This window comes from Citrus sinensis, chromosome 6 (assembly GCF_022201045.2).
Source record: "Citrus sinensis cultivar Valencia sweet orange chromosome 6, DVS_A1.0, whole genome shotgun sequence".
Classification (NCBI taxonomy): domain Eukaryota; kingdom Viridiplantae; phylum Streptophyta; class Magnoliopsida; order Sapindales; family Rutaceae; genus Citrus; species Citrus sinensis.
The window spans coordinates 21,785,357-21,809,624 of record NC_068561.1 but is presented as its reverse complement, the minus strand read 5'-3'; the positions used below and the strand labels follow the sequence as shown (position 1 = coordinate 21,809,624).

The following is a 24,268-nucleotide window of genomic DNA, read 5'->3' as shown; positions in this document are numbered from 1 at the left end:
GAATCATTGTCCTTAGCCAAGTAATGACTAATGAATATTTTTTAACCTCTTTCATGGATTAAGGGGTATAGTCTCCCAAGTGAAAATTAATATTTTTAGATTGAACTTCATCTCTAAGCATCAAAGTAGGTTCCAATAAATTTTTGATATATATAATTATAGACTACGTAATACTTCTAGTTGAGTCTTGACCTGCATGGTTTGTGTGTGATGTAATATTCAAAATAAAAATCATTTTACTTAAAAAAAAAAGTATTGACCTAAGGAGTTTCTTGAAATTCTATAAAATACTCGTAAAGAATAAATAAATTTTTGTGGTCTATTTTTTATATAAAAAAAATAAGTTTTTTTTTCTGTCATAGTAATTATCAAATTTGAAAACAATATAGGTAAATTTGTTAATTAGCATATACATAAACACGTGTATCAAATGAAATCATGAATACCGAAATCTATTAAATATATTTTCATACACTTGGATTGAATACCAAAATGTCCCTAAGTAACATTTCTATTTGTTAATAATCAATCATATAATTACAATGCATTCATATATTAGTAAATATTTTCTTCCTCTTTCTCTTTTTTTTTTTTTAAGATAAATGACATTGTTTTTTTCTGAAAAAATAAATAAATAACATTTTCACTGATCAGATGTGAGTTAATGACTCGGAATGATGTAAATCGCTTTTAATAATATTTTGGTTGGTTGCTCCACTTATCAAAATCAATAGAGGTGCCCGAATCAAAGAACTTTAAAGAATCGATAATTAATTATAATGAGAACAAATTAAAATTCGGATACCAATTATGTTGAGAAACGTAAGTTAGGGATTTGAACGCTTTTCCTCCTCAAGAAATAAAATAAAATAAAAATAATAAAAAAAGCATTATTTTAGGGCGGGGTTGTAGCTTTAACAGCAGAGCACCAATTTTGAGTTTGACTGCAATTTTTATACAACAAAACTTTCCTTGCGGACTTGTATAACCCTCTTGTTTATTTCTTATTTAATATGCTCTTTTAGCAATAACCTAGATAACTCTCTCACATTCCCACACTGCCCTTCAATTTTGCCAGTGAAAGACCATTAAGACCCTCCTAAAATTTTCTAAAAATTCTTAAAATTATAAGATCTCATTTCCGAAAAAATAAAAAGTCCATTTCGCAGTACAGTATTGAACTCATTTTTAAGTGAAAAATGTGGAATTGAATCTGTTGCCCAAAGCCAGGAAAATGCAAACGAACAAGGGTAATTTGGGAATTTCGAAGGCAAAATGGTAATTGTATTAAGCAGGTGCGTGGAGTCATAGACAAGAAGCAGAGCAGTGTTTGTGTTTCCTTCAGAGTGTTAATCGTTCTTTTTCATTTCCATTAATGGGGGGAAGTTGATAAAAATTTTCTCACCTTGCCCCGTCAGTCACCACCAAAGACCAAAACTTCAAAAAGCCCTTGTGCTACTTCTGGCGCCATTTGTTCAAACATTCACTTACTTTCATCTCGTCTGTTTCTAGAACTTAATTGAAAGCATTTTCAAGACACCCCACCAGGTACATTTTACGCGCTTCAATGGAAGAGAAAGAGAGCACGGTATCTGGGTCACCAGGGGGTGACTCGTACACTGACTCACCCCCACCTGTGAGCAGCGACGTGTTGTTACCGCAGCACATGCAACCACAGGCGATGAATATTGATCTCGGTGTTGGTGGTGCAGCATCAGGAGCGGCAACAATGGCATCACCACCAGGGAACAGTGGCAGTAGTGTGGATATTTTTGGGAAGAAAAAGAGAGGGAGGCCAAGAAAGTACGATTCTGATGGAAACTTGAGGGTTCCATCAGTTGTATCATCATCTACGTCATCACCACCTCCTGGATTTTCTTTGACCCTTTCCCCTGACTTCTCCTCTTCTTCTTCTTCAAAAAGAGGTCGAGGCAGGCCTCCTGGCTCTGGTAACTGGCAGCTTCTTGCCTCTTTAGGTAACCAATTTCATTGAGAAAAATACTTTTACTTTACTGAAGCTGTTTGTTTACTAAGAAAATGCAGGATTGTTTTGTTTTCTCGGGTAAATACTGCTCAAGTTACATAACAAAAAAAGACAAAAAAAATTATGTTTGTACGGGATTTACCTTGTCCTTTTTTTTTTGGGCCCTTTATTGTCTCACCAACCACGTAGGTGGATTGTTGATAAATGCATGTTTGAAGAATTGGAAGAGTTGGTTGATTTATATCTTAACTTCAACTGAGCACAGAAGATTTTAAGTGGCTATTTTTTATTTTTGCTCACTTGTTTTAAGAGAAATGAGATATGGATTTGTTTTCACTGAAAATAATTAAGATTAACATTGTTACTAAATATTGATTATAGCCTTATATGATTTCCCTGTGATCATCTGAATGCATTAGGGAACTTGCAAGCATTGGCTTTTTCAACTGTGAGCAATTTGGTTTAGATTGTTTTCAATCTGATATATAAAAATTATGAAATTTACATTTGGGCTGTGATCTGTACAGGTGAATTGTTTGCCAACACTGCTGGAGGGGACTTCACCCCCCATGTGGTCACCGTTAATACTGGGGAGGTAACATACAAATTTATTCATGGTACTCATAATAATTGGCCCTTTCATAATTCATGTACCTTGGTGAATTAATTAGCTGTGACTAGTTAAGAATCTCATAAATTGGATCATGAATCTTCTTAAAAGTAGATGATGGTGGAGATCATAACTTTATTATTTACAGGATGTTGCAGGGAAGATTCTTTCGTTTTCTCAGAAGGGTCCTCGAGGGATCTGCGTTCTCTCTGCCAATGGAGCTGTTTCTAATGTAACTATTCGCCAGCCTGGCTCTTCTGGTGGTATCCTGACATATGAGGTACAATCTTAAACCTAAAGTAGTATGAACAAATTCGGCTGAAATTCCGTTTTGTTTTTGCTTGCATCTGAATGTAATTTTGCCCTGTCATAAATCATAATATATAGAAGCATAAGATGCTTCTCTGTAAGGACAGATACAACTTACAAGCATTTGTTCTTAGACTCTCTCTCATCTTTGGCTCTGCTGCAACTATGACTAGTTATTAGGTTTGATGAATTTCCTTACTTTATTCTACCTTCCAGTTTCTGAATCAAAAAAATTAAATTTAGAAGTTTAAGCAGGTTAAAGGAGCTTAAGAATAAAGGTGATCCCAAATTGTTAATTGTTAATAACGGAACTAGTTATGTTTTAAGGGGCAATAAAACTCATATTTCTCCAGAAAAGAAATTTTATATCTGTGACAACAGTCATGCATGTGTTTAAGTTTTAGTTTTGTACCATTTGAATGTATTCCTTTTGAGCAGGAGACATTGATCATGATAATGTGGCATTTTTTCTAATTTGAGTTTTGGTTGTTTTCACTATCTACGTAGACGATAAAGTATCTCCTGTATCTCTGATGTGCTCACCTAAATTATAGCATGCTTTTCAAAGCCCAACTGCCAATTACATAGTGACTAAATTAACTCTAACAAGTTCCTGGATCATTCCCTTGGTTGTTGTTTCGCCTAAAGATACTGTCATATGATGTAAGGTGTTGTAATTTATGGCTGTTTTCCTTGATGATGTTAATGGTGACGAAAGACTTTTTTTTCTTTTCCCCCCATATCGATAGATACAGTTTCAATTAGATAATTTTCAAATATTCTTTGCAGGGACGATTTGAGATACTATCATTATCTGGCTCATTCACAGTCACTGAAACTGGTGGTGCTAGAAGTAGGACTGGTGGATTGAGTGTCTCGCTGGCTGGACCTGATGGGCGTGTTATAGGCGGTGGCGTTGCTGGTTTATTAATGGCTGCCAGCCCTATCCAGGTAAGTACTTTGATCATTTTTATTTGAGTTGTTTGAAATTAGACACATAAATGCTGACCTAGCAATAAAACATTCTTTCCAATTTCTGGTATAAACCAACAGTAGTCAGAAGTAATTAATGGTTCTGTGTCTGAGCTCCAGTATAATTATTTGGATACCGAGATTAAAACTCTGCCATATTGTTCAACTTGCTTATGGTTTTAATGATGCTATTTGATGCCTCTTGCAATGAACTTCTTGGAGAACTTTTTGCACTCTCTATGCGATCTGAAATTACCTCAAAAAATGCACTCCTGGTAACTGTTTTGAAGGAATTCAAGTTTGACTTGTGGCCTTAAACAAACTGAAATGTGCTTACCACCTTTGTTCAAATGCATAGGTTGAAAACATGAATGATGGGCTGATACATTGCCTCATACCTTTGCTTAATTACTCTTAACAAATATTGTAACACATTCAACCAATTTATTTTTTGAAGCCAACTGTTTTTTAAGACTTACGTTTGTTTGCTTCGTTTGGTAGATTGTGGTAGGAAGTTTCATGCCCAATGGCTTCAAGGTGCATAAAAGGAAGCACCATCGAGAGCAGACGATGCCTTTCATGTCCCCAGGTGGTGCTCCCGAAACATTAGCAGCGGCACGACCTATTTCTCAAGTAAACCCAGAGAAGGAGACCTCTTTGACTCCTATAACTCCAGTGCCAAGACAAAGCCAAGCTGAAGTAGGAAATGCCGAAAACAGTAAACAAGTACCTAACCCCACAACTTCTCAAAGCGCAGGTTGGAACGGCTCTGAAACCACAACTAGTCAGAGGCCATCTCCTGATATCAATGTTTCTTTGCCAAACGAATAGGATGGAATTCTGCCGCATTACTTATTTGATCAAATATAGAATGCTTCAAAAAACAATGCCTGCAAGGTAACAACATTTTTCCTTTGCAGAATCATTTGGAGGCTTGGAAGCTGACTTGACAACTGAATGAACTAATCTTATTTAAATTTCTGTTGTAACAATTAGTTTTATTAACATAAGTTCCAAGGTTGCTGCCTCAGTGTCAGTATTAGAATTTAGAAACAATTGCAGCTTTCAAATTTTAGGAATGCTGTAGGATCATCATTATTATTTGACGACCGTCCTGATTTTAATGTACCTCTCCTGAAGACAATTTAATCGTTTACTAATATGTTTTGCCATTATGACTAAACAAAATATTTGTTCATTGCAGCAAAAGGAGAAATGAAAAGGAACAAAAAACTACAATTCCTGACAAACAGAAGCCATAATTTATTCATGCGGAAAGAAACAGTTCATAATTTAATTCAATTGGACAAGACATGTAACTAGAATTTGTATTACATTATTATAATCTTTTCAACCATCACTTATAGTAGGTCTTGCTGTTGCGGCGGATAATCTTGGAATAATAATTCCAGTCAGGATGCAATGGTGATATTGTGGGCTGTCCAAATGGGTGTTCTTTTACATAAAGCAACATCATCTGCATCTGCCAGACCGTCCAAATAGAGGCTCAGCTCCCCCTGAGGACCTGCAACAAAATGTACGCTAAGGCCTAGGTTAAATACAATCAACTCAATCCACAAATGAATTGGATGCATGCATGCCAAAATGTGAATTTCTACAGAATTCACCTAAAGCATTGTCATTGACATCGCTTGGTTTGTATTCGGTCGGAAAAATTGCTGTCTTGGGCTGCAATACAAGAAAAACACGCAAACTCTCACGGAAATTTAAGTTGATGGAGCTGCTAATTTATGTAGAGCAAATTTTGGTGATACATTACAGGATTCAGCAGGGCCTTATAGGGATCCGTATCAATTAACAATGTGTTTGATGAGGAATATTGCCCCACAGGAACAGAGAGAATGGAGTGCTTTATTTTCCCATATTTTCTTCAACTCCTTGAGAAAAATAGGCTTGTTATTCTTCTCTAGTGAATTGAACCCAGAATTGGTACATTCATTTTGATCCTGAAAGTGAAAAACAAATTGTATATTTTAGAACAAACTTGATAGGTGGCCATTATTGAAATTCTACTAAAATGTTTAGCTTAAAATTACAATCAAACTCACCCAAGCGAATAACAATTTGCCTCTCAGTCCTACCATTATACAATTCAAAGCATTATTCATGTACCACCTGTGGTCTTACATAAAATAGACGTTTGCACACGGGTAGATTTCATATCATCATAAAACGAATGAATGAATTATTCATAGAAAGAGAAATATATATACTAACTCCCTGGCGGATGACCATATTCCAACTTCAAACCTTTCCAGGCAAAAGTCCATGAAGTCCTTACAATAAGGCCTCCTATAAACTGCAATTAATAGAGTTTCAAAGAGTTAATTATAGTTCTCAAATTCGAACAAACATATGATTAATATTTTACTGTCACCTTTATAGCTTCCGTAAGAAGTATTAGGAATGCGATTATAAATCGGAGCAATTGACAGATCTTTGCGACAGACCATCTAACAAAGTAAGCCTCCGATACTAAGAACAATAAGCTTCTTTCTTGGAACCAGATTCAGTTTCATGAGTAAGAGACCACAGGTTGAGTCTCCTTCATCGTCGCTGTCATCATAACTAATACCTTTCTTCTTCAAATCTTCACTCTTCTCTGCCATCATAATTTGAAGACTTCGGCTAAAAGAAGGTTAATGGTTGGTAATTTACATAGCTGAAGAAGGCTGCCACTTGCCAACTTTTAAACTTCTGTGCATGCATGTTGCAGTTAATTAATGGCTCCGCATGCATTGTTCAACAACCATAATTTAATTTAGACGGCCTTTTAGTTTTGCACGTACCCTATCGATTGGTGATCGATCTTGTTTTGATCTCTTTGGAGAAAGTGATTTCATTGAATATTGAAGATACTGCAAATTAATTACTAATTCCGTGATGCAATATGGTAGCCAAAGTGATATTGAACACTCGTTGCAAAGAATCAGCAAAAGTAACTCAATCAACCCAAAAGAGAGGCTTTTAGATCGAATCTTCAACACAAGCTTGTTTCCGAGCTGAATCAGTTGTGAAATTACTCTCAGGAGCCCTTTTTCGTCTGTGCAGATTAATGTTTTAATCGTGCTATCATGCATATTCCTTGTAAGTCCATGTTTCTGTCTTTCAGTGGACATCTGCAAATGCTGATAACAACACTTCGTTCAACTCTAGGCCTAAGGAATAACCACGTCATAGACCAACTAAAGTACATTAATCATACACACACACACAACAGAGAAAGAATTCACAGCTCCTTATTCTACAGATAATTCCATTTAAGATCAGATTAGTGGTATATTTTTATCATATCAAAATTAGTTTGTCCATCTTCTCTTCACTCTCTCTAATTTTATTTGTGTAATTTCTTCTGGTCTAGATTGATTTATAAACATGAGTAATTTTATAATAAATGATCTCTACTTTAAGTCTCATTTGAAATTTGTACTGCCTAACAAATTAAAAAAAAAAAAAAAACACTCGGTTTCAAATATTAATAAAATTTATGTTTCTTTATTCTCTCTTTTAGTTTATCCTCCACTTTATTAAAGTAAGAAATTTTCTTATTATAAAATTGCCCACCTACACCACTTATTATATTTATAGTAATAAATAAAAGCAGAATTTATTACAATTTTTGAAATTTCAGAATAACGAAGAAAAAATGAGTGAAATTAAATGGATTAAAAGATATTGAAGATTAAGTTCCCTAAAAGATTCTTCACTCCCTTTCACCTCTTTTTAAGCCCTTTCCTCCGCGGTACTTCATCATCCCTTTCATTCCTATTAATATCTTATTTTTGATAAAATAATTTGTTAACCATATGCTATAAATCTAAACTCAATTTTCAAGCTTTAATTTATACAACTTTAGTTTTTCGAACCAATCAAATATTTATCAGACTACTTCAAATAATTGACAAAAACCAAACTCTTATGAGAAGACTTGAAACTTGGTAATATTTAAAAGATAAGATCTTATTAATATTTAAAAGAGAAAAACAGTCCAACTACAAAAGATCCAACAAGAGATATAGTCGCAAGGCCTTCAAACTTAACAACTGACTGACTGAGTACATTTTATTGGCAAATAGCTTCAAGTTTGCACCATTTTCTTAAGAAAAGAGCATTTCAATCAATTCTGCTGTTTAATTTTCATCGCATTTAACACCTTGCAGTAGAAACGCCAATCTGGGTGGGAGGAATTGACTGGAGGCTGTCCAAATGCATTCTCCTTCACATACGACTGCACGTCTTCAGCTTCAGCCAGGCCTTCCAAGTACTTGGCCAGCTCCCCATTCGGTTCTGATCATACTCAAACTCAATACGTTATTTCATTTTACTGATTATTTGTAACACATTATATTAAAATCTAAAACAAATCCAGTGCCACGACAAAATATTATAACTTCAATGCGCAAATTAAGTTGCTATTTTATATATATCCAAATTCCAAAATGCAGACATCCACATGCACATAACAACTTTTATATACTTACTCAAGACCTTGTCATTCACATCCTCAGGATTGTAAGCCTCGGGGAAAATGGATGTGTTAGGCTGCAGGAGAACATAAAAACTCTTAAAATCTTTAAATGATAATTAACTTTAAGATTACAAAAACGTAGCAAGTAGAATGATTAATTAAAATACAGGACATTTATATTACAGGATTAAGAAGGGCCTTCTATGGATTATCATCGATCAATAATGTATCCGATTCATTGAAATGATATTTATTGCTCGTATTAATTTTCTGCCATAACTTGTTCAAGTCCTTGAAGAATAGAGGCTTATCCTTCTTCTCCAATGATTTGAATCCAGAATCAGTACACTCTTCTTGATCCTATAACGAAAATATGAAAAAAAAAAATTAACAAAACATATTAAGTCAAAAAATAATAATAATAACAACAGTAAGAAAGCAAAATGGCTTATTATCTATAAAATGAGAATTAAATCCTTACCCATACGAATAAAAGCTTATCTTTCAATTTTCCCATTGCGCAGTACAACACGGTGTCAACGTTACGCCTATTCATGGACACTCGAAAAAATGAAAATGAAAAAAAAGCAAGTCAATCGAATAAAATAATAAGCAGCAGTATAAATCGAATAATTAATTTACACTTACTCCTTTGCTGAAGACCAAATTCCAACTTCAAATCTTTCGAAGCAGAACTTCATAAAATCCTCCACAAATGGCCTCTTAAAAACTGCAGTCGTAAAAAAAATAAAAAATGAAATTAATGTTGGAAATACTTTCTTAAACATTTTAGAAGTCATTATATATAAGTAAGTTTTTACCTAGATGGCCTCCATTAATTGCATCAGGCATTCGATTCTGCGGAACGGTGGCCTTATTGGCACGATGAGCTCTATGAACAAGCAACCTGCTTGGACTTAAAACAAGCAGTTTCTTTTTGGGTCCAAGATTCAGCTTATCAATTGAAAGTTCCAAAATATTATCTTTTGCTTCTTCATAATCATCACTGTCCCAGCCACTAGACTCACAGTTTTTGTTACTCAAGTCAAGTATTTTTCCTGCTATTTTGTTTTTCAGTTTGATCAGCTGCGGCCTGCAATGGAGGCGCTTGTGTTATCGATTTCAATTTATAGCTTGAAATTGGCGGCTTTTCAACTTCTGTGTTTAATGAAAATTGATAATAGTACAAGTCTCAAAGTTGGGGAATTCAAAAATGGTACGACCCCCTTGACTTTCCTATTAAGAAGTTATCCATACTTCCGAAATCTGTATAGCTTCTGTAGTAATTTGATTGGTCAAAGTTTCATCCAAGACCTCGACTAGTAAACTCCCCAATTAATTTTATTTGCCTATATCATTGTGGGGCGATTTGAATTCCGCATCTTGTCATATCAATTTACATCATTTTAAGTGCTAATGCTCTTTTTTTTTCCTTTTATAAATGCGTTAATAATCAAATATTTTATTGAGTTGTGAAATATAATGTATAATACAGGTATACTGCCATGATGTAGCCCAACTTGAAAATTTGATCCAATGATGAAAATGATTATTTTGAAATAAGAAAAATATTACTTTCACTCTCATAAATTTCCATTGTAAAAAAAAAAAATTATCTATATATATATATAGTAATAGATGTCCAAAATAAACAAATAATTTTAGAAGTTTTTTAGAATAGTTTACAATGCAGCAAAGAAGTATACGAGTTGGGCGCACGAATGGCCCAAGTCACCTGTTACTAAATATAGAGTCTTTACGTACGAATACAGTATTACAAGGCTTCTGCAAGAAGGAAATCTTCTTCTGACATTTGCCGGAAGAATGCACACACTTGTCATAAAAGCCACAAGCAAAAAAACACGTGGCATAAAGGTGCAGGCATGGCCCGGTGGCAGAATCTTCTAGCACCACCTCAGCCCACTTTTAATCTTAATCCAGCAACTTCTAGTATTCCCCTCGATCAACTAATATATAAATCAACAAACCCCACCAAACAATTCAATTAGTCCATAACCAAAACAAGAAGGCGAGCAGTATCTACAAAACATCGAACAATAACGCAGACAGGGTCGGGAAAATGAAGCCTGTTGACGACAAGAAAGATAAGGTGACAATCCGAGCGGTGAGCCGCAACGAGGAGGGTCGGAAAAGGGTGGAGAAAATGGAGCTAGACACTCACAACATAGACACCCTCAAGTACGTTGAGAAGAAGCTGGAGGACAAGGGCGTGCAGCGCATGGAGCGCCACCCTGCCAACGGGTTAGGGATCGGTCAACCGCCTCCCAAGTCGGGACGCGGAGGCAAGTACACGTGGGAGGGTCCCAACGACCTGGTGGAGAGCGAGCTGAACGCTGCACCGCTGGCCATCGACGAGAAGGATCCGAACTATGTTGATGAAGAGGCAGTGGCAGAGGGCAAGAGCGACGTAGCTGGTGAGTACGTTGTTGGTGAAGTTGAGGTGGCTAAGGCTGCTGAAGACACTGAGGGTGTGGGCGTCGCTAGGCTTGAAGTTGATCCTCATTTGAAACAAACATAATTAATTCAGCCGAGGGGTTACCTAGTCATCTTGTCAACTTCTTTTTTATTCTATGAGTTTTAGTTTCTTTTCGTTGTGTGTGCAAGTGTGTTTTAGTATGCTTACAGCATTACATCAAGAATGGATTGTGTAATAACCTGAAATCAGTGATGTAATTACTTTTTTTTTCCCCCTTAAAATAAAGATATAAAATTTCATTCCGCAACAACTAGCAATGATTGGATTAGATGGTAACGGATGAAGTGTTCTGCTATGCATGTTGTAAAGGTTTTGCTTGGGTCTTACGATCTATTATAGAATTTACTAGAATTATCTTGCCGGGGAAATTTTATTTTTAGTTCTGGAGACTTCAATTCGAGCAAGGATTCGCCAACTGATCGCGTTATTGCTTTCTTTAGTTTTTTTTTTTTTTTTAATCTTAGATTGATACTTAAGACGAATAGCATTATGAACAGGGATAAATGCAGAGCAGTCATATTGGAGAGCATTCGATAATATTCTCTACCTATTAAAGTTTGTAATAGTTTTTGTTCCCAAACTTAACCTGGAAAATATATTGACCGTAATCCGAATGAAACCGGCTTTATACACGAATGATTTCTATTATTTGTTCTTGTTTTAAACAGCCTTCTCTGCTTAACCGGCCTTGACGAAGCATGGAAACAGAGCTGCTGCCTTGGAACGACGTCGTGCAAAGTATTCTCCGATCCAAAGGAGTAAGCCTATGCATTATGGTTGATGGAAAAAGGGAAGAATTGATTAGGCAGACAGGAGATGCTGTTCGAACTAATGTACTATCTAAAACTCGTTAAAACATGTTAAAAATATAATCAGTTTAGAGGAAAATTATTAAATTATTGGTAACAAGCTCTGCCATCCCAGTATGGTGAGTGCAAACAAGTTAACTCTGAAGATGTGATTGTTGAGTGATACAGACCCGTTCGCTATGCGATTGAAAATAATGTCAGAGAGCTGAAACTTGAAATTTCGTTCGAGTCGTCTTTGGTATAATTTGCCTAAAAGTGTTTTATATTCAAAATCGTTAAACGTGTTAAAGTTAGAAGCTGCAAGTTGGAGTTAGCAAGATGTAATGGGATCAAGTTATCTTCTTTGAAGAAATTGGACCTATGGCAATCTAATCCGGGATGATCAAGTAGTCAATAATTTTATTGCTGGATGTCCTTTGACTGAGGATCTGTGTTTTCAGTCTTGGTCTCGGTATACTCAGCGAATCCAGGTAACGGAGGGACAACAGGGAACTTGAAGATGAATGTCAACGGATTGAATGCCCGTTCAATAACTGTGCAAGGACCGGTGGTGCCGAGTGCGATCACGCAGTCCTTCGTAAGAATCTAAAATTCTTAAGTTTATGTGCGGTTTCAGTTGTCGACGATTGGCTTTTTACCAAGTTTCTGCACTGGGTGTCCTTGAGGACTTGGGCATTAATTTGCTGTAACAAGTTGGAAGTATTAAGATTTCCAGTCCTTGTGTGAAGGCTGCAGTCAAGATTGAGACCCCAAATTTACGAACATTTGATTATGCTGGTGATATAATACCGTTATCTCTCAAATGCTTTTGAAATCACTGGAATCTAGTCTCTATTTCTACTCCGGAAATATTGACAGTCGATGACATGTTAAACATTGTATATTGAACTTATTGCAAGGTTCAATCAGCTCGGATCAGGATTCTCTCCTGATCTGATCATATCATGTCCTAAGCAAATAACTTAATTGTCGATTGGTAGTTAATAAATAAATAAAAGTTAAATCTTATCCATACACTACTACTAAAAGACACATTGCAGAAGATCTTGAAAAGTTCAGAAGATATCATATCAGGAGAAGATTCTTTTACCAATCAGCTCTCCAAAGTGTCGAATTTGCAAAGCGACACGAGTGAGAATGTTATTGTTCCGAAACAATTGAGGCAAATTCAACTCATCGTTATCTGTTGTGAAGCGTTTTAACTTTGTAATAAATGTTCCATATAGTACTTTTGCAATAAATTGACGAGTAAAAATTTCAAAATCAACATCAAGTTAGATATAAATTATAAAAAGAATAGAGAGAGATTCCATCGACGAAAAAAAAAATATTACTAACAAGGTCATTTGAGCAAATGGTAAAAAGAATTTTAAAATATTATACTCAAATTCTAGTTCGTTATTAAAGAACCCATTTTTAATGAATTGCCTCCGATTTTTTTTTCTGTTTTATTCTTGAACAAATGAATTTGATCTTTGGAATGAAATTAATTAATGGGCATCTTATATTCAAATAGAAAGTATATTTGTTGCAAGATAGAAAGATAAGTTAAAATTTAGAAACTTAAAGTTGCATACCATTCCATCCTCCTTGTTAATCAAATTTATGAAGATTGATTATGATTATTGCGATAGTATATGCATAAAGAGAAAAAATTTCCCCTAATTTTATCATTTTATGAGAAATGATATTGAAGAGTAATTGTAGAATAAAGGTAACTGTTTTTAGAAGTGATACAATTTTTCATATATTTGATTGGGTGTGTTCCAAAGGGGGCTTTAAAAGGATTTTGGAGGGCCGTTAGTACTTGCACTCGCAAACTTAAGACTAAGCGGCCCAATGTGCCATCGGCCTTCTGTTTTGGGCAGCGATCCGTAAAAATTTTGATTAAAGCTTTCAAAATCAAGAACTTGGGCAGGCCTAATGTGCCCATGATAACTGTGCGACCAACATCGACTAGTTCCTTGCTTTGTGGGTGTTCACATCAACGTACTCTGGTAACATTTCTTTTTTTTTTTTTTCTGCTTTTGGATGCCTTCAAAAGGTGGGTTTGGAGCATGTCACCCTCCGATTTCAACTTGACCAGGAAATAGTTACTTAGCAGATTTCAGTAACGGCTAGAGAAGTGACACATCAGCTCTCGACGAATTACTGTCCAATCAAATTTAGGTAGATTTCAACCTATGAAATAGTAACGATAGACATTTCAGAATTTTATCTTAAATTTTTATAATGATGTGGTTTATATGTGTCATTTATAGAATAATTGATAGTGTTTGAGCAAATTAATTACATTATATCACCAATCAGTAAATGAATACCACATCAACTTAAATAAAAAATTTTAGAAGTATGAAAATGCAACTGCCAATAAACATTGCTGAATTTGATTGACAAGTTTAACTTGGCATTGTGCAATGCGAGTTAATATATCTTCATCTTACAGAATTGCCTTCACTGTATTCTATGGGATCATAAGAAATAAGATATAATTAGAGCAACTAAACTCGTAGGACTGGCTGCCTGCCATCACTATTCACTACCACGACTGATGAACCTACCATGTTGATTTTTCCTTCCCGCACCAAATACAAAGACACAATCATTTAACCTTATTATTGAAGAGCAAGAAAGGTTTTGATTATGCTCGAGGTGGTGGATGACAGCACACGAATCCGAGTGGGAATGTGACTCGCGAGAAATAACTAGATTAAAAGCTCAGTTCAAAATTATCTACAACAGGTCGTTGTCCTCGCCGGTGATGTTGCATTTTGTTTGTTGTTAGAAATGGAAATTTTCTAATTTGCCAAACCGTAAGATAATTTTGTCGTTTAATTACTTGTTAATGTAATAAGTCTAAGTCAATGAACAACATTGCGTTTGGCAACCGAAACGGTACAAAAATGAATTCGAGTCGGAACTTGTAAATGCGTATAGGTAGAAATAAACGGCTATTTATGAAAAATAAAATAACAAATTAAACGGCTAGTTGAGCTCAATTTGTCAACTCTATCGGTATTTGCCTGCTTTAACTTGAATCTTTCTATCTTAAATTCTTAATTATGTCATTTATCTGCAGAAGGTGTTAATTTATGCGGCCTGAACAATGGTGGTAGAGATGACTGGACAAAAAAGAAAAAAAAAGAACATGGTAGAAATGTTAAAAGAATCCAAAGAAGAGGGCCCGAATACAATAATTAATAATTCTCAGGAGAAAATTTGAAGCGAAAGATGGCTCAGCATTAAATCGTTGGAGACACAGACTTGGCTCAGGAGACAGGTCGTTAGATGGCATGCGCACATCTTATCCTTGTGGAACATAAAATTAAAGGTGGGAGGAGCCCACTGTCAAGCTTTTCAATTGTTATTTAATATAGAATTCAGAAATTACAACTGTTATTTATTATTTGAATAGATGATTAAAATGGTTTTTTTCTTTCTTTCTTTTATTTTCTTTAGAAGGGGGAATTAAAAAAAAAAAAAGATAATATGACACTTCAAAGATAGATATGATGACTCATTCTCACGGGGGTGATTATTTATTCATATTTTGAATTTCAGTTACATACTAATTAGCCGTTAATGGAACTGATTGCTGAAATTAGGATTTTCTATTGACTAACAAAAAACTATTAGGTGATGATTAAGAAAGATTAAAGACTAAATAGACATAATTGATTTTTTTTTTCAAATTAATAACAAAAAAAAATTACATGTAGTTTGGCCGCATAGCAAGTAGTTCTTGTGTGTGTGTGTGTGTGTGTGTGTGTGATTTTTTTTTTTTTTTGTTTCCAAATTATTACATTGATTCTTTAAAAATAATAATAATAAATTGATTATGCAATTTCTGCGCAAAGAGTTCAGAGCAAATAATCTGTACCTAACGTGAGCAAACAACTCGATACAAGGGTGAAGTTGATAACATTTTAACATTTTCAAAAAATTAGATGGTAATAAATTTTATATTATTTATCTTTTAGTAGATCTTTTTTTAAAAAAAAAAAAAAAAAAAAATCTCTTGGATGATGTTTGATTGAAGTAAATAGAACAAGTTTAAGTCTAACAGATATGGTAACTTTGGTTGGAGCCACTGATCATGAATGATGTTGAAGTATATATACAACTATAACTCACGAAACAGCATGTGCCATTTGCCAACAACCAGCATATGCATGAGTGGACTGTGTTCTTTTGGAGCTGCCAATTTTATTTTTCATATATTTTCTTAAAACCTTATGTAGTGAAATTTTCAAGATCCATTATGCTTCAGATGGAAAGAAACATCCAGAGATGGGGATGATTAATTAGATGCACTGCAATCTGTCAAAGATGCTTCAATGCCCTTGTCTTGGTTTCATCTTAAATCCTTAGTTGTTAGCACGTTGTTGGCATATGTTGTATCACTTGTATACGCCAATGGCCCCTCTCACTACATCAAATCCCCCCCCCCCCCCCCCTTCTTCTTTTATTTCCCGTTTAATCTTTATTTTATTTTTTTCTATTAGAAAAGCGTGTGTATATACACAAACATAACGAAAATAAATCTCTTCACAAAACTTTAATAATGCTGCTGTTTATTAAACATGTCTCTGTAACAGTGTATACATATATAATGATTATGAATTAGTTATTAAGACAGATAAAGAATTTAGTTCTCAGAAATAGAGTGAGCCAGTAGGCACTAAGCGCTAATGGCAGCCGATGAGCAATCGATATTCTGCCCTAGCTGTGGCTTTATCTTTCAAATCTTGAATTGTTAATTTGTGGATGTGTCTTTTTCGGCTTATTAAAAAAATAAAAATAAAAATAAAAATTATGTGAAGCAGAAGCTCACACTCTTTAGAACTGAACGTATATGCATGTCACACGTGCCATCCAAACTAAGCTGGTGGCCCATGCTGGATTCATTGTCTATCTATCCATGTGCAAGTTAGGCATCGTATAAAGACTTGTGATGCCGTATAAAAGAATCAGATTTTAGGACAAAATTATGCTGCTTTCAGCTATTGAATTTAGACATTGCTCTTATAATAATTGAATGTTTAAATTCAATGATTGAAAGTAATTGTGGTATGATATCATAATTATACTATATTTAGATCCCAAATTTTATTCGAAGAAAGAAGAATTGTTGAATAATTAAACTTGATTTTTATTGTTTTAAGTTTGGGATTCATACTTTCTTAAGATCTTATAAATAAAGTATTATCTTTTCATAGGATTGCTTTAAATTGTTAAATAAATTATTCTTGGTAAACTCATTTTAAAAGTAATTAATTATCAAACTAATGTTTATTCCCAAATAATTTAAAATTCTGTATTTATTCATAGAAGAACGTGAGAGATGATTTTATCGACTGAATGCAAATGGCAATGCGCATATCCGTACTTAAAAAAAAAAAAGTTTGATTCTGGTGATATCAGATTTGTTCTATGGAGTAAAATTTTTAAAATTTGGTTTTGAAGAACACTAAAATACAAGGGTCTAATTTGTAGGAAAAATACGAGAATTTGATTTAAAAATTATTTATATCAGAGAGTGTCTTCTTAGGCTCTTGGCTTTTGAGCTAAGTCCTCTAAATGAGCTTAATAATATACATCTTACCAATTTAAACCTGAGACACATGAGCTCACCACGGCTCTTGCTAACAACGGCGGACCGAACCAATTTGGTTAGTGGGGGGTCAAAACTGAAAGGTTATAAATTTGCCATGGACGCTCACTAATATATTCCACATCACAGTTCACAAATTAAGCTCCAATAAAATAAATAACTTACGTTCATTCTTCTATAGGCTATAGGTCTCATGCACCATGAATTATGCCCATAACTAATGATTATTTTTCTTATGATTATTTTTCTTATGATTATAGAGGGTGATGCAAATTAACATTAGTCTCGAGATAATAAGAAAAATAACAATATAAAAAAGTATTTTGAGAAAAGATACAAGATTTGTTCCTTTTTTTTTTCAATTGGCTTGCAACAAATTTATGAGAGAATTTCACTTATTAATGGTCGAGAGACAATTTGCTCTATAATAATGGACAACCTAACTCATGAAAGAGGTAGTACGTGGTTAGATTAGCTGACATTATGTTTTTACTAATTATTAATGATGATTATGACGCGAACATAAACTGATAACAATAATAATAGGGGCCAGTTTGATAATTGTTGTTAACTATATTGTAGAAATAATTTGATGTGAAGAGAATCAGTTAAATGTTTGATAATTATTTTTTAAGTGCTGTTAAACTATTGTAAGAATGTAGATAATTTAATTGGACATAATATTGAATAAAATTATTTATACATATATAAACATGTATATAAAATATTTTTTTATTTTTTATATCTACATAATTCATAACTAAAATAAATATTTGATATTTTTATTTTGCCATCTCAATGTAGTTGGTAATAATAATAATAATAATCTCTTTAAAGTTAATAATTTTATTGCTTAATTAATAAGGATAATTTAAGATTTTAAAAATATATATGAGGTATATGTAAAATTATATTAAGTATAAATTTTATTCTCAAAATCAGATTTTGAAAAGTTACTCCTTCCTTACTTTTCAAAATATACAGTATAAGTTAGGGTGATTTTATTAAAAGTAATTTTTTTAAAAAAATTCACCAAATATTAAAATTAACTTTTAATTTTTTAAATAACTTTTAGTCCTCCCAAAAATAATCTCATGGGGGGCCTAAATGCCTCTAATTTGTATAATTTTTCTCTAATTATCTTTTAACAAGGATTTAAATTCGGTCTTGGATTAACATTCTGCTAATTATTTTTTTTTTGAAAGAATACAATTGAATGAATGAAAAAGGAAATTACGAAAATGCGACTAGAACTCAAACTCGGTAATTTTTTATTTTTTTTACAACACTTAACTCTGGCAACTGCTAAGTTTCATTAATATAACACAGCAATAACTTTTGCGCGAGGGTTACACAGGTTAAGTGGTTACGCCCTAATTAATGCATATTTTCCGTAGGCCTTCGATTTTGGTAAACAATACCAATTACCAAACAGTCAAGCGGGGGGAGACTGTAATTTACTAAAAAGGCGGTGGTTTAAACCACAGCAATTTCTGAGCTGTCAGTGACGGTCACACAGATGGACCAATGGAGACCAAGTAAGGGCATTTCTGTTAATTCGTGAATGATCCCGTCGGTGAATTACTGACACGTCCTTTTTCCTTTTCCTTTTCGTTTCTCCCCATTTTCTGTTGATGAAATGATGCTGAAAAATTACTTCAAAAATTACAAAACCAAAGCAATGGTAACTCTTGGGAATTGATCATTAGCGTCTAAGCTCACTTAAGCTAATATATAAAAAGAAAAAAATATGTCAACAATTAATTAGGTTCCCAAGATGGATAAATGCCACAAATTACATCAGGGGAGGAGGCTGTATAAGCCTCTCATTTTGTTGTTGTGGTCGTTAGATTTTCTAGTCTTTTTAGAAGAGCTAAAATTAAAATCCATGAACAAAACTAAAAATGAAAAAAAAAAAAAATAGAGCCAGAAGGAGAATGAGGGTTTAAAAAACACGCGCGCGCGCACACACAATTACACAAAGATAGAGTTTATATAAATAGGGCATCGTTCTTTCCCGTTTTGCTTGCTCTTCGTGCCTTTATTTTCTTTCTCTTTTTTCGGCTTCTAAAAACTTGTAAAATACATTATTATTCTGCTTCTGTTTTCTTCTCATTGCTCTCAATACAGAAGCAGAAAATACCAAAATCAGAAAAAGAAAATTGTTCTGAATAACCTTTCAAGTTGATGTCTTAAGCCAGTGACTGACATCCCCAGCTCTGCTTCCATTGTTTTGCGTGATACGGAAGCAAAATCACAAACAAAAGAAGAAATATCAAATTCTCTTTTGCTCTTTAGCCAAAGGAAGGTCCTTTAAATCGAGGCAGATCTAGTAGTTTCCTTCACAAACTTCATAGTGCAATCATTCCATCTTTTTTGCCACTGTGTTCCTACATTCGCTTCTCCTCTGTTTTTTTGCTCTGTTTTTGTTTTTCATAACAAAATCATAAAATGGGTCAGCTAGCCGCAGCAACTGTGCTACCCAATTCAGCTTTACGAGGAACAGATGACATAGCAGCGCAACTTTCATTACTCTGGGGTTGGATCAAAGCGCCATTGATTGTCCCATTCCTAAATATCGCAGTTTTTCTTTGTTTGATCATGTCTCTAATGCTATTAATCGAGAGAGTTTATATGAGCATTGTCATTTTGTTGCTCAAGCTCTCAGGGCGCAGTCCTGAAACAAGATACAAATTTGAGCCAATGAAGGAAGACATTGAGTTGGGTAACTCGTCTTACCCCATGGTTCTGGTTCAAATCCCAATGTTCAACGAAAGAGAGGTCCTTTTCTTCTTTCCCTCTGTTTAACTCTTTTTGGTTCTTCATTTATGTCTTTTTGTGTCTTTTGAGTAAGTTCGTGCTGTTTACTGGTTACACGCATTTTAAAATAAAATTGTTGCAGGTTTACCAGCTCTCAATAGGAGCTGCATGCGGGCTCTCATGGCCGTCGGATAGGCTCATCATTCAAGTCCTTGACGATTCAACTGACCTAACAATCAAGGTGTTACAAAATTACAGTAAATTAATTAAACAATAATTAAAATTACCCAAATGAAAATATTTATCTGATTTGCGTGGAATTAAGATATAATTTGCATTGCAGGATATGGTGGAGCTAGAGTGCCAAAGATGGGCAAGCAAAGGGATCAACATAAAGTATGAAGTAAGAGACAACAGAAAAGGGTACAAAGCAGGGGCTCTCAGAGAAGGCATGAAACGGGGCTACGTTAAAAGCTGCGATTTTGTTGTCATTTTTGACGCTGATTTCCAGCCCGAATCTGATTTTCTCACACGCACCATCCCTTTTCTGGTTCACAATCCTCAATTAGCTCTCGTTCAGGCTCGCTGGGAATTCGGTAAATTTAGATTCTGTTTTAGTTGTATGTTTTTTTACACGAACCTTAATTTAGACATTTCTGTTGTGTCAACAAGTCTTTTTAACTCTCTAGTTTTGTTTTTCTGTTGGTTCCTTGGTGGGGGTGGCACTTCGGAGGGTTAGGTTTGTGTAATAAAAAGGAGCACTTTCCAAAAACTGTCGGTGGGTCAAATTGAGGGCTGGGCTGAGGTTTCATCTCTGGCTCCATTGTTTTGACACGTTTGCATTTGTTTATTGATTCTTTTATCTTATGGGACCCATAGCTAGGCCGAGACCCAACCGGGGTGAATGACAGATATCGTTTTATAAAAGGCTGAAAACGTCATGTTCAGGTGTCGTTTTGTTCTTTTTGTTCAATCAAACTTTTGCTCTGTCACGTTTTTTGAAGTACTCAAAATGTGCACATGAAATGGCAATTTTTACGCGGCAATGGCTTTAGGGTTCAAGTTACTAGAATTTTAGAATCCAATTTCAGATTTCTACTAGTATCAAACTTCTAAAAATAGTTCATTCAATAAGAAATGAAGTTGTGACACTTTCAATCATGTTGAATCTAATCACCGCGGAATAAATTTAATTAATAAACATGATCTGTAAACTATAGGTAAATCATTAATACGGTAGCAAATGCTATGACACTTTTTTGGTGAAAAAGCTGCAAGAGTTGTAGAATTTACTCAGTTAATAAAGTGTAGAGTTTTGGGCTTGGTGGGTCTGATCAGTATTTTCATTCTATAAATGGTTAATAACAAAGCATAAGGGTATGTTTGGATTAAAGAAAAGGACATAAGGGCATGACATGGTTGAATAATTTTGCGGGGTGCAATGCAAATGCCTCCTTTAACCTTTTCTTTTGATATTCCCCGGCAGCTGCATGTGAAATCTTAATGGTGGACCTGGTGCCCCGGCCATTGTCTTTAGTCTAGTGTCTTATTGTCCATTCACTAGTCACTACTTACCGACGCTTATTTAATTCTTCTTTATTATCTTTTTTTTTTTCAAAAAAAGAAAAAGCGAAAATCAATGCCAGCTAAGGTAGTGACATGGCAGTGGGTTTTGTTTTGTTTTGTTTGGCTGTTTTGCAGTGAATGCTGATGAGTGCTTGATGACAAGATTACAAGAAATGTCATTAGATTACCATTTTACAGTTGAGCAAGAAGTTGGTTCTTCGACCTATGCCTTCTTCGGCTTCAACGGTATGTACATGCACAATATTATTATTAGGGTTCGGCTATTTTTGAACTGCTCTAAGGTAAAACATCTTTTTATAAACAGACGGTTAAAGTTATAATAAATTTTTTAATATTTATCATTTTACGTGTTTTGTTATGATTCGTGCTTTACCTTAGAGCACTCCAAAGTAGCCATAACCTTATTATAATTATTTAATTTCATAAAATTTTACAATGTATAAGTGATTTCTAAGCAATTTTATTTGACCGATCACTTAATTCAAATCTCAGGGAAAGTAAGAGATTAAAAAATAAATATGCGTTTTGCCATCCACTTACGTTTTAAAAATAATAATAATAATATTTTTATTTTTATTTTTATTTTTATTTTGTAACAAGTGTTTTGTAAATTATAATGATGATACAGGGACGGCAGGTGTATGGAGGATTGCAGCTCTGAATGAGGCAGGAGGATGGAAAGATAGGACCACAGTGGAAGATATGGATTTGGCTGTCCGAGCTAGTCTTAAAGGCTGGAAGTTCTTATATCTTGGTACCGTTAAGGTATCATAATTATTTCATCCTCCTTTTCTTTTCAAATATAATTACATATCTTCATTCATTTGTTAAAAAAACTAAATTAACAGAACGATTAATTGCTTAATTTTTAGCTGCACCATAATTGTTCAATTTGCGATGGTCGCATCAAACTGAACACGCTAGCCAGTAAGCCTACTAGAAAAGCATACGATGAAAACAAATGATTGCTTAATCCATTTTAATTTGGTTGGCGTTTCTGTTTATCTGTACACTTAACGCAAGTTATTTAATTTGATCTTAATTGTAGGTGAAAAATGAACTGCCAAGTACTTTCAAGGCCTATCGCTATCAGCAGCACCGCTGGTCTTGTGGTCCTGCCAATCTCTTCAGGAAAATGGTGATGGAGATTGTAAGAAACAAGGTTGGTTTGTTTGCATGTGTTGGCATAGCGGATATTTTTATTTCTAAATAATTTAATTTAATGAAAAAAATGAAGTCATCTCACATCTAGTGTTTTGATATGTTTATGCAGAAAGTGTCGTTGTGGAAGAAAGTACATGTAATCTATAGCTTCTTCTTTGTCAGGAAGATTATAGCACACATTATTACATTTGTGTTATATTGTGTTGTGTTGCCCGCAACTGTTGTCATTCCTGAAGTTCAGGTTCCCAAGTGGGCTGCTGTTTATATACCTACTGTCATTACCATGCTCAATGCCGTTGGAACCCCAAGGTCTGCATTTGTATGATTTTATCATTTGTTCATTTAGTATCTGTTCTTATGAACTGCTCAAGCTTATTCACCTTTCTTATAACCCACAATTTGTCATTTTTCTTACAGATCTATCCATCTGTTGGTTTTCTGGATCCTTTTTGAAAATGTCATGTCGCTGCACCGGACAATGGCCACCTTTATTGGCCTGCTAGAGGGTGTTAGAGTAAATGAATGGATTGTGACAGAGAAACTTGGAGGCGCTCTTAAGGCTAAGGCAGCCGCAAAAGCACCCAGGATACGTAGGTTCTTTTTCGGAGACAGGTATATAATTTTGTTTCTACCTTTGTTCCCTAAGCAATTAAGCCACAAGCCAGCTGCCGCAATTTACTTAACACAACCTTGTCTAACCTTCTCCTTTGTGATCTCTGACAGAATTTACCTGTTAGAACTTGGAGTTGGAGCATTCCTCTTCTCCTGCGGGTGCTATGATGTTTTATTTGGGAACAACCACTACTTCATTTACCTTTTTGTGCAAGCCTTAGCATTCTTCGTCATGGGATTTGGTTATGTTGGTATCTATGTCCCACACACTTAGAACAATTTCTGCAGTGATGGTGTCAAGTCTGTTGGCTATCTGTCACTCTATGAGGTCATTCTCTCCTTCAGCAGCACAATACGCGACGGTCTTTTTTTGCACCTTTAGCTTGTACAAAAAGATAAGAATGTCATTTTTTTTAGGTTAAGCATAAAAGATTCTGAGTGAATGACTCCAAAAAATAAACAGTTACCCTGTGAATATGGAAGAAATGAAGGAAGTAACGAGAGAAAATGTTGGAATGCATTAAAATAAGAACAAAGGGAGGGCAGCTGTGGGTTCGTACCCAAGTAGATATACAACACTTTGGACTTGTATGGTTTAGAATGAGAATTGTAGATTTTCTTCTTCATGATCTTTCTTTGGCCTGTTTTCTTATGATTGGCAATTTGTTTGAGAGGCAATAAAGATGAGAAATGTGATCAGTTTCAGATTTAAGTTCCATTTCTCTCAGTTTTGTCTGTGTGAGACAACTTCTGTAGGTAGCACCAAAATTATCTTGTCTAATCTTTAGCTCATCCAGATACTCAGTGCGTAAACCAATTTTTTTGAGCCATGTTTGATAGATTCCTCTCGAACTATGCTAT

At 34.5% G+C, this 24,268-nt stretch overlaps 3 protein-coding genes, 1 long non-coding RNA gene and 1 pseudogene across 6 annotated transcripts; 3 read left to right on the top strand and 2 right to left on the bottom strand.

The window, feature by feature from the left end:
- The first annotated feature begins 1,226 nt into the window (after positions 1–1,226).
- On the top strand, positions 1,227–5,447 carry LOC102617101 (AT-hook motif nuclear-localized protein 7-like). Of its 2 annotated transcripts, XR_371053.4 has the most exons (6): positions 1,227–1,976; positions 2,512–2,579; positions 2,743–2,874; positions 3,693–3,854; positions 4,377–4,772; positions 5,080–5,447. XR_371053.4 is itself a non-coding variant. In XM_006481847.4 (5 exons), the coding sequence occupies exons 1-5, from the start codon at positions 1,568–1,570 to the stop codon at positions 4,704–4,706; spliced, it is 1,101 nt and encodes a 366-aa protein (XP_006481910.1). In that variant the 5' UTR covers positions 1,231–1,567; the 3' UTR covers positions 4,707–5,045. The 2 variants fall into 2 exon arrangements, 1 of the variants encoding a protein (XP_006481910.1); XM_006481847.4 differs by lacking the exon at positions 5,080–5,447 and having other exon boundaries at positions 1,231–1,976; positions 4,377–5,045.
- LOC107177539 (uncharacterized) lies at positions 5,287–6,620 on the bottom strand. 2 transcript variants are annotated; one of them, XR_008055867.1, is made up of 5 exons: positions 6,274–6,614; positions 5,945–6,195; positions 5,656–5,842; positions 5,504–5,564; positions 5,290–5,400 (listed from the first exon to the last, which is right to left on the bottom strand). It is a non-coding gene; the product is annotated as an uncharacterized LOC107177539 (long non-coding RNA). The 2 variants fall into 2 exon arrangements; XR_003065814.2 differs by having other exon boundaries at positions 5,287–5,400; positions 5,504–5,842; positions 6,274–6,620.
- Positions 6,621–7,895: 1,275 nt separating this feature from the next.
- On the bottom strand, positions 7,896–9,871 carry LOC102617210 (uncharacterized; annotated as a pseudogene).
- Positions 9,872–10,361: 490 nt separating this feature from the next.
- Positions 10,362–11,103, top strand: LOC107177563 (uncharacterized). The gene has a single exon (XM_015531502.3). The coding sequence runs from the start codon at positions 10,445–10,447 to the stop codon at positions 10,901–10,903; it is 459 nt and encodes a 152-aa protein (XP_015386988.1). The 5' UTR covers positions 10,362–10,444; the 3' UTR covers positions 10,904–11,103.
- Positions 11,104–19,259: 8,156 nt separating this feature from the next.
- On the top strand, positions 19,260–24,119 carry LOC102616802 (glucomannan 4-beta-mannosyltransferase 9). Its single transcript, XM_006481846.4, has 9 exons — positions 19,260–20,065; positions 20,187–20,285; positions 20,388–20,640; positions 21,746–21,856; positions 22,260–22,396; positions 22,680–22,793; positions 22,905–23,104; positions 23,213–23,407; positions 23,519–24,119. Exons 1-9 carry the CDS (start codon positions 19,736–19,738, stop codon positions 23,679–23,681), a joined length of 1,602 nt encoding a protein of 533 aa, XP_006481909.1. The 5' UTR covers positions 19,260–19,735; the 3' UTR covers positions 23,682–24,119.
- The last annotated feature ends 149 nt before the right edge of the window (positions 24,120–24,268 follow it).

Excerpts from the sequence above, each read along its gene's own strand:
- LOC102617101 (XM_006481847.4), top strand. The coding sequence starts at position 1,568 with ATGGAAGAGAAAGAGAGCACGGTATCTGGGTCACCAGGGGGTGACTCG. Across the intron at positions 2,580-2,742 it reads TCACCGTTAATACTGGGGAG|GATGTTGCAGGGAAGATTCT; the intron begins GTAACATACAAA and ends TATTATTTACAG. Across the intron at positions 2,875-3,692 it reads GTGGTATCCTGACATATGAG|GGACGATTTGAGATACTATC; the intron begins GTACAATCTTAA and ends TATTCTTTGCAG.
- LOC107177563 (XM_015531502.3), top strand. The coding sequence starts at position 10,445 with ATGAAGCCTGTTGACGACAAGAAAGATAAGGTGACAATCCGAGCGGTG.
- LOC102616802 (XM_006481846.4), top strand. The coding sequence starts at position 19,736 with ATGGGTCAGCTAGCCGCAGCAACTGTGCTACCCAATTCAGCTTTACGA. Across the intron at positions 22,794-22,904 it reads TGGAGATTGTAAGAAACAAG|AAAGTGTCGTTGTGGAAGAA; the intron begins GTTGGTTTGTTT and ends ATGTTTATGCAG. Across the intron at positions 23,105-23,212 it reads AATGCCGTTGGAACCCCAAG|ATCTATCCATCTGTTGGTTT; the intron begins GTCTGCATTTGT and ends TTTTTCTTACAG.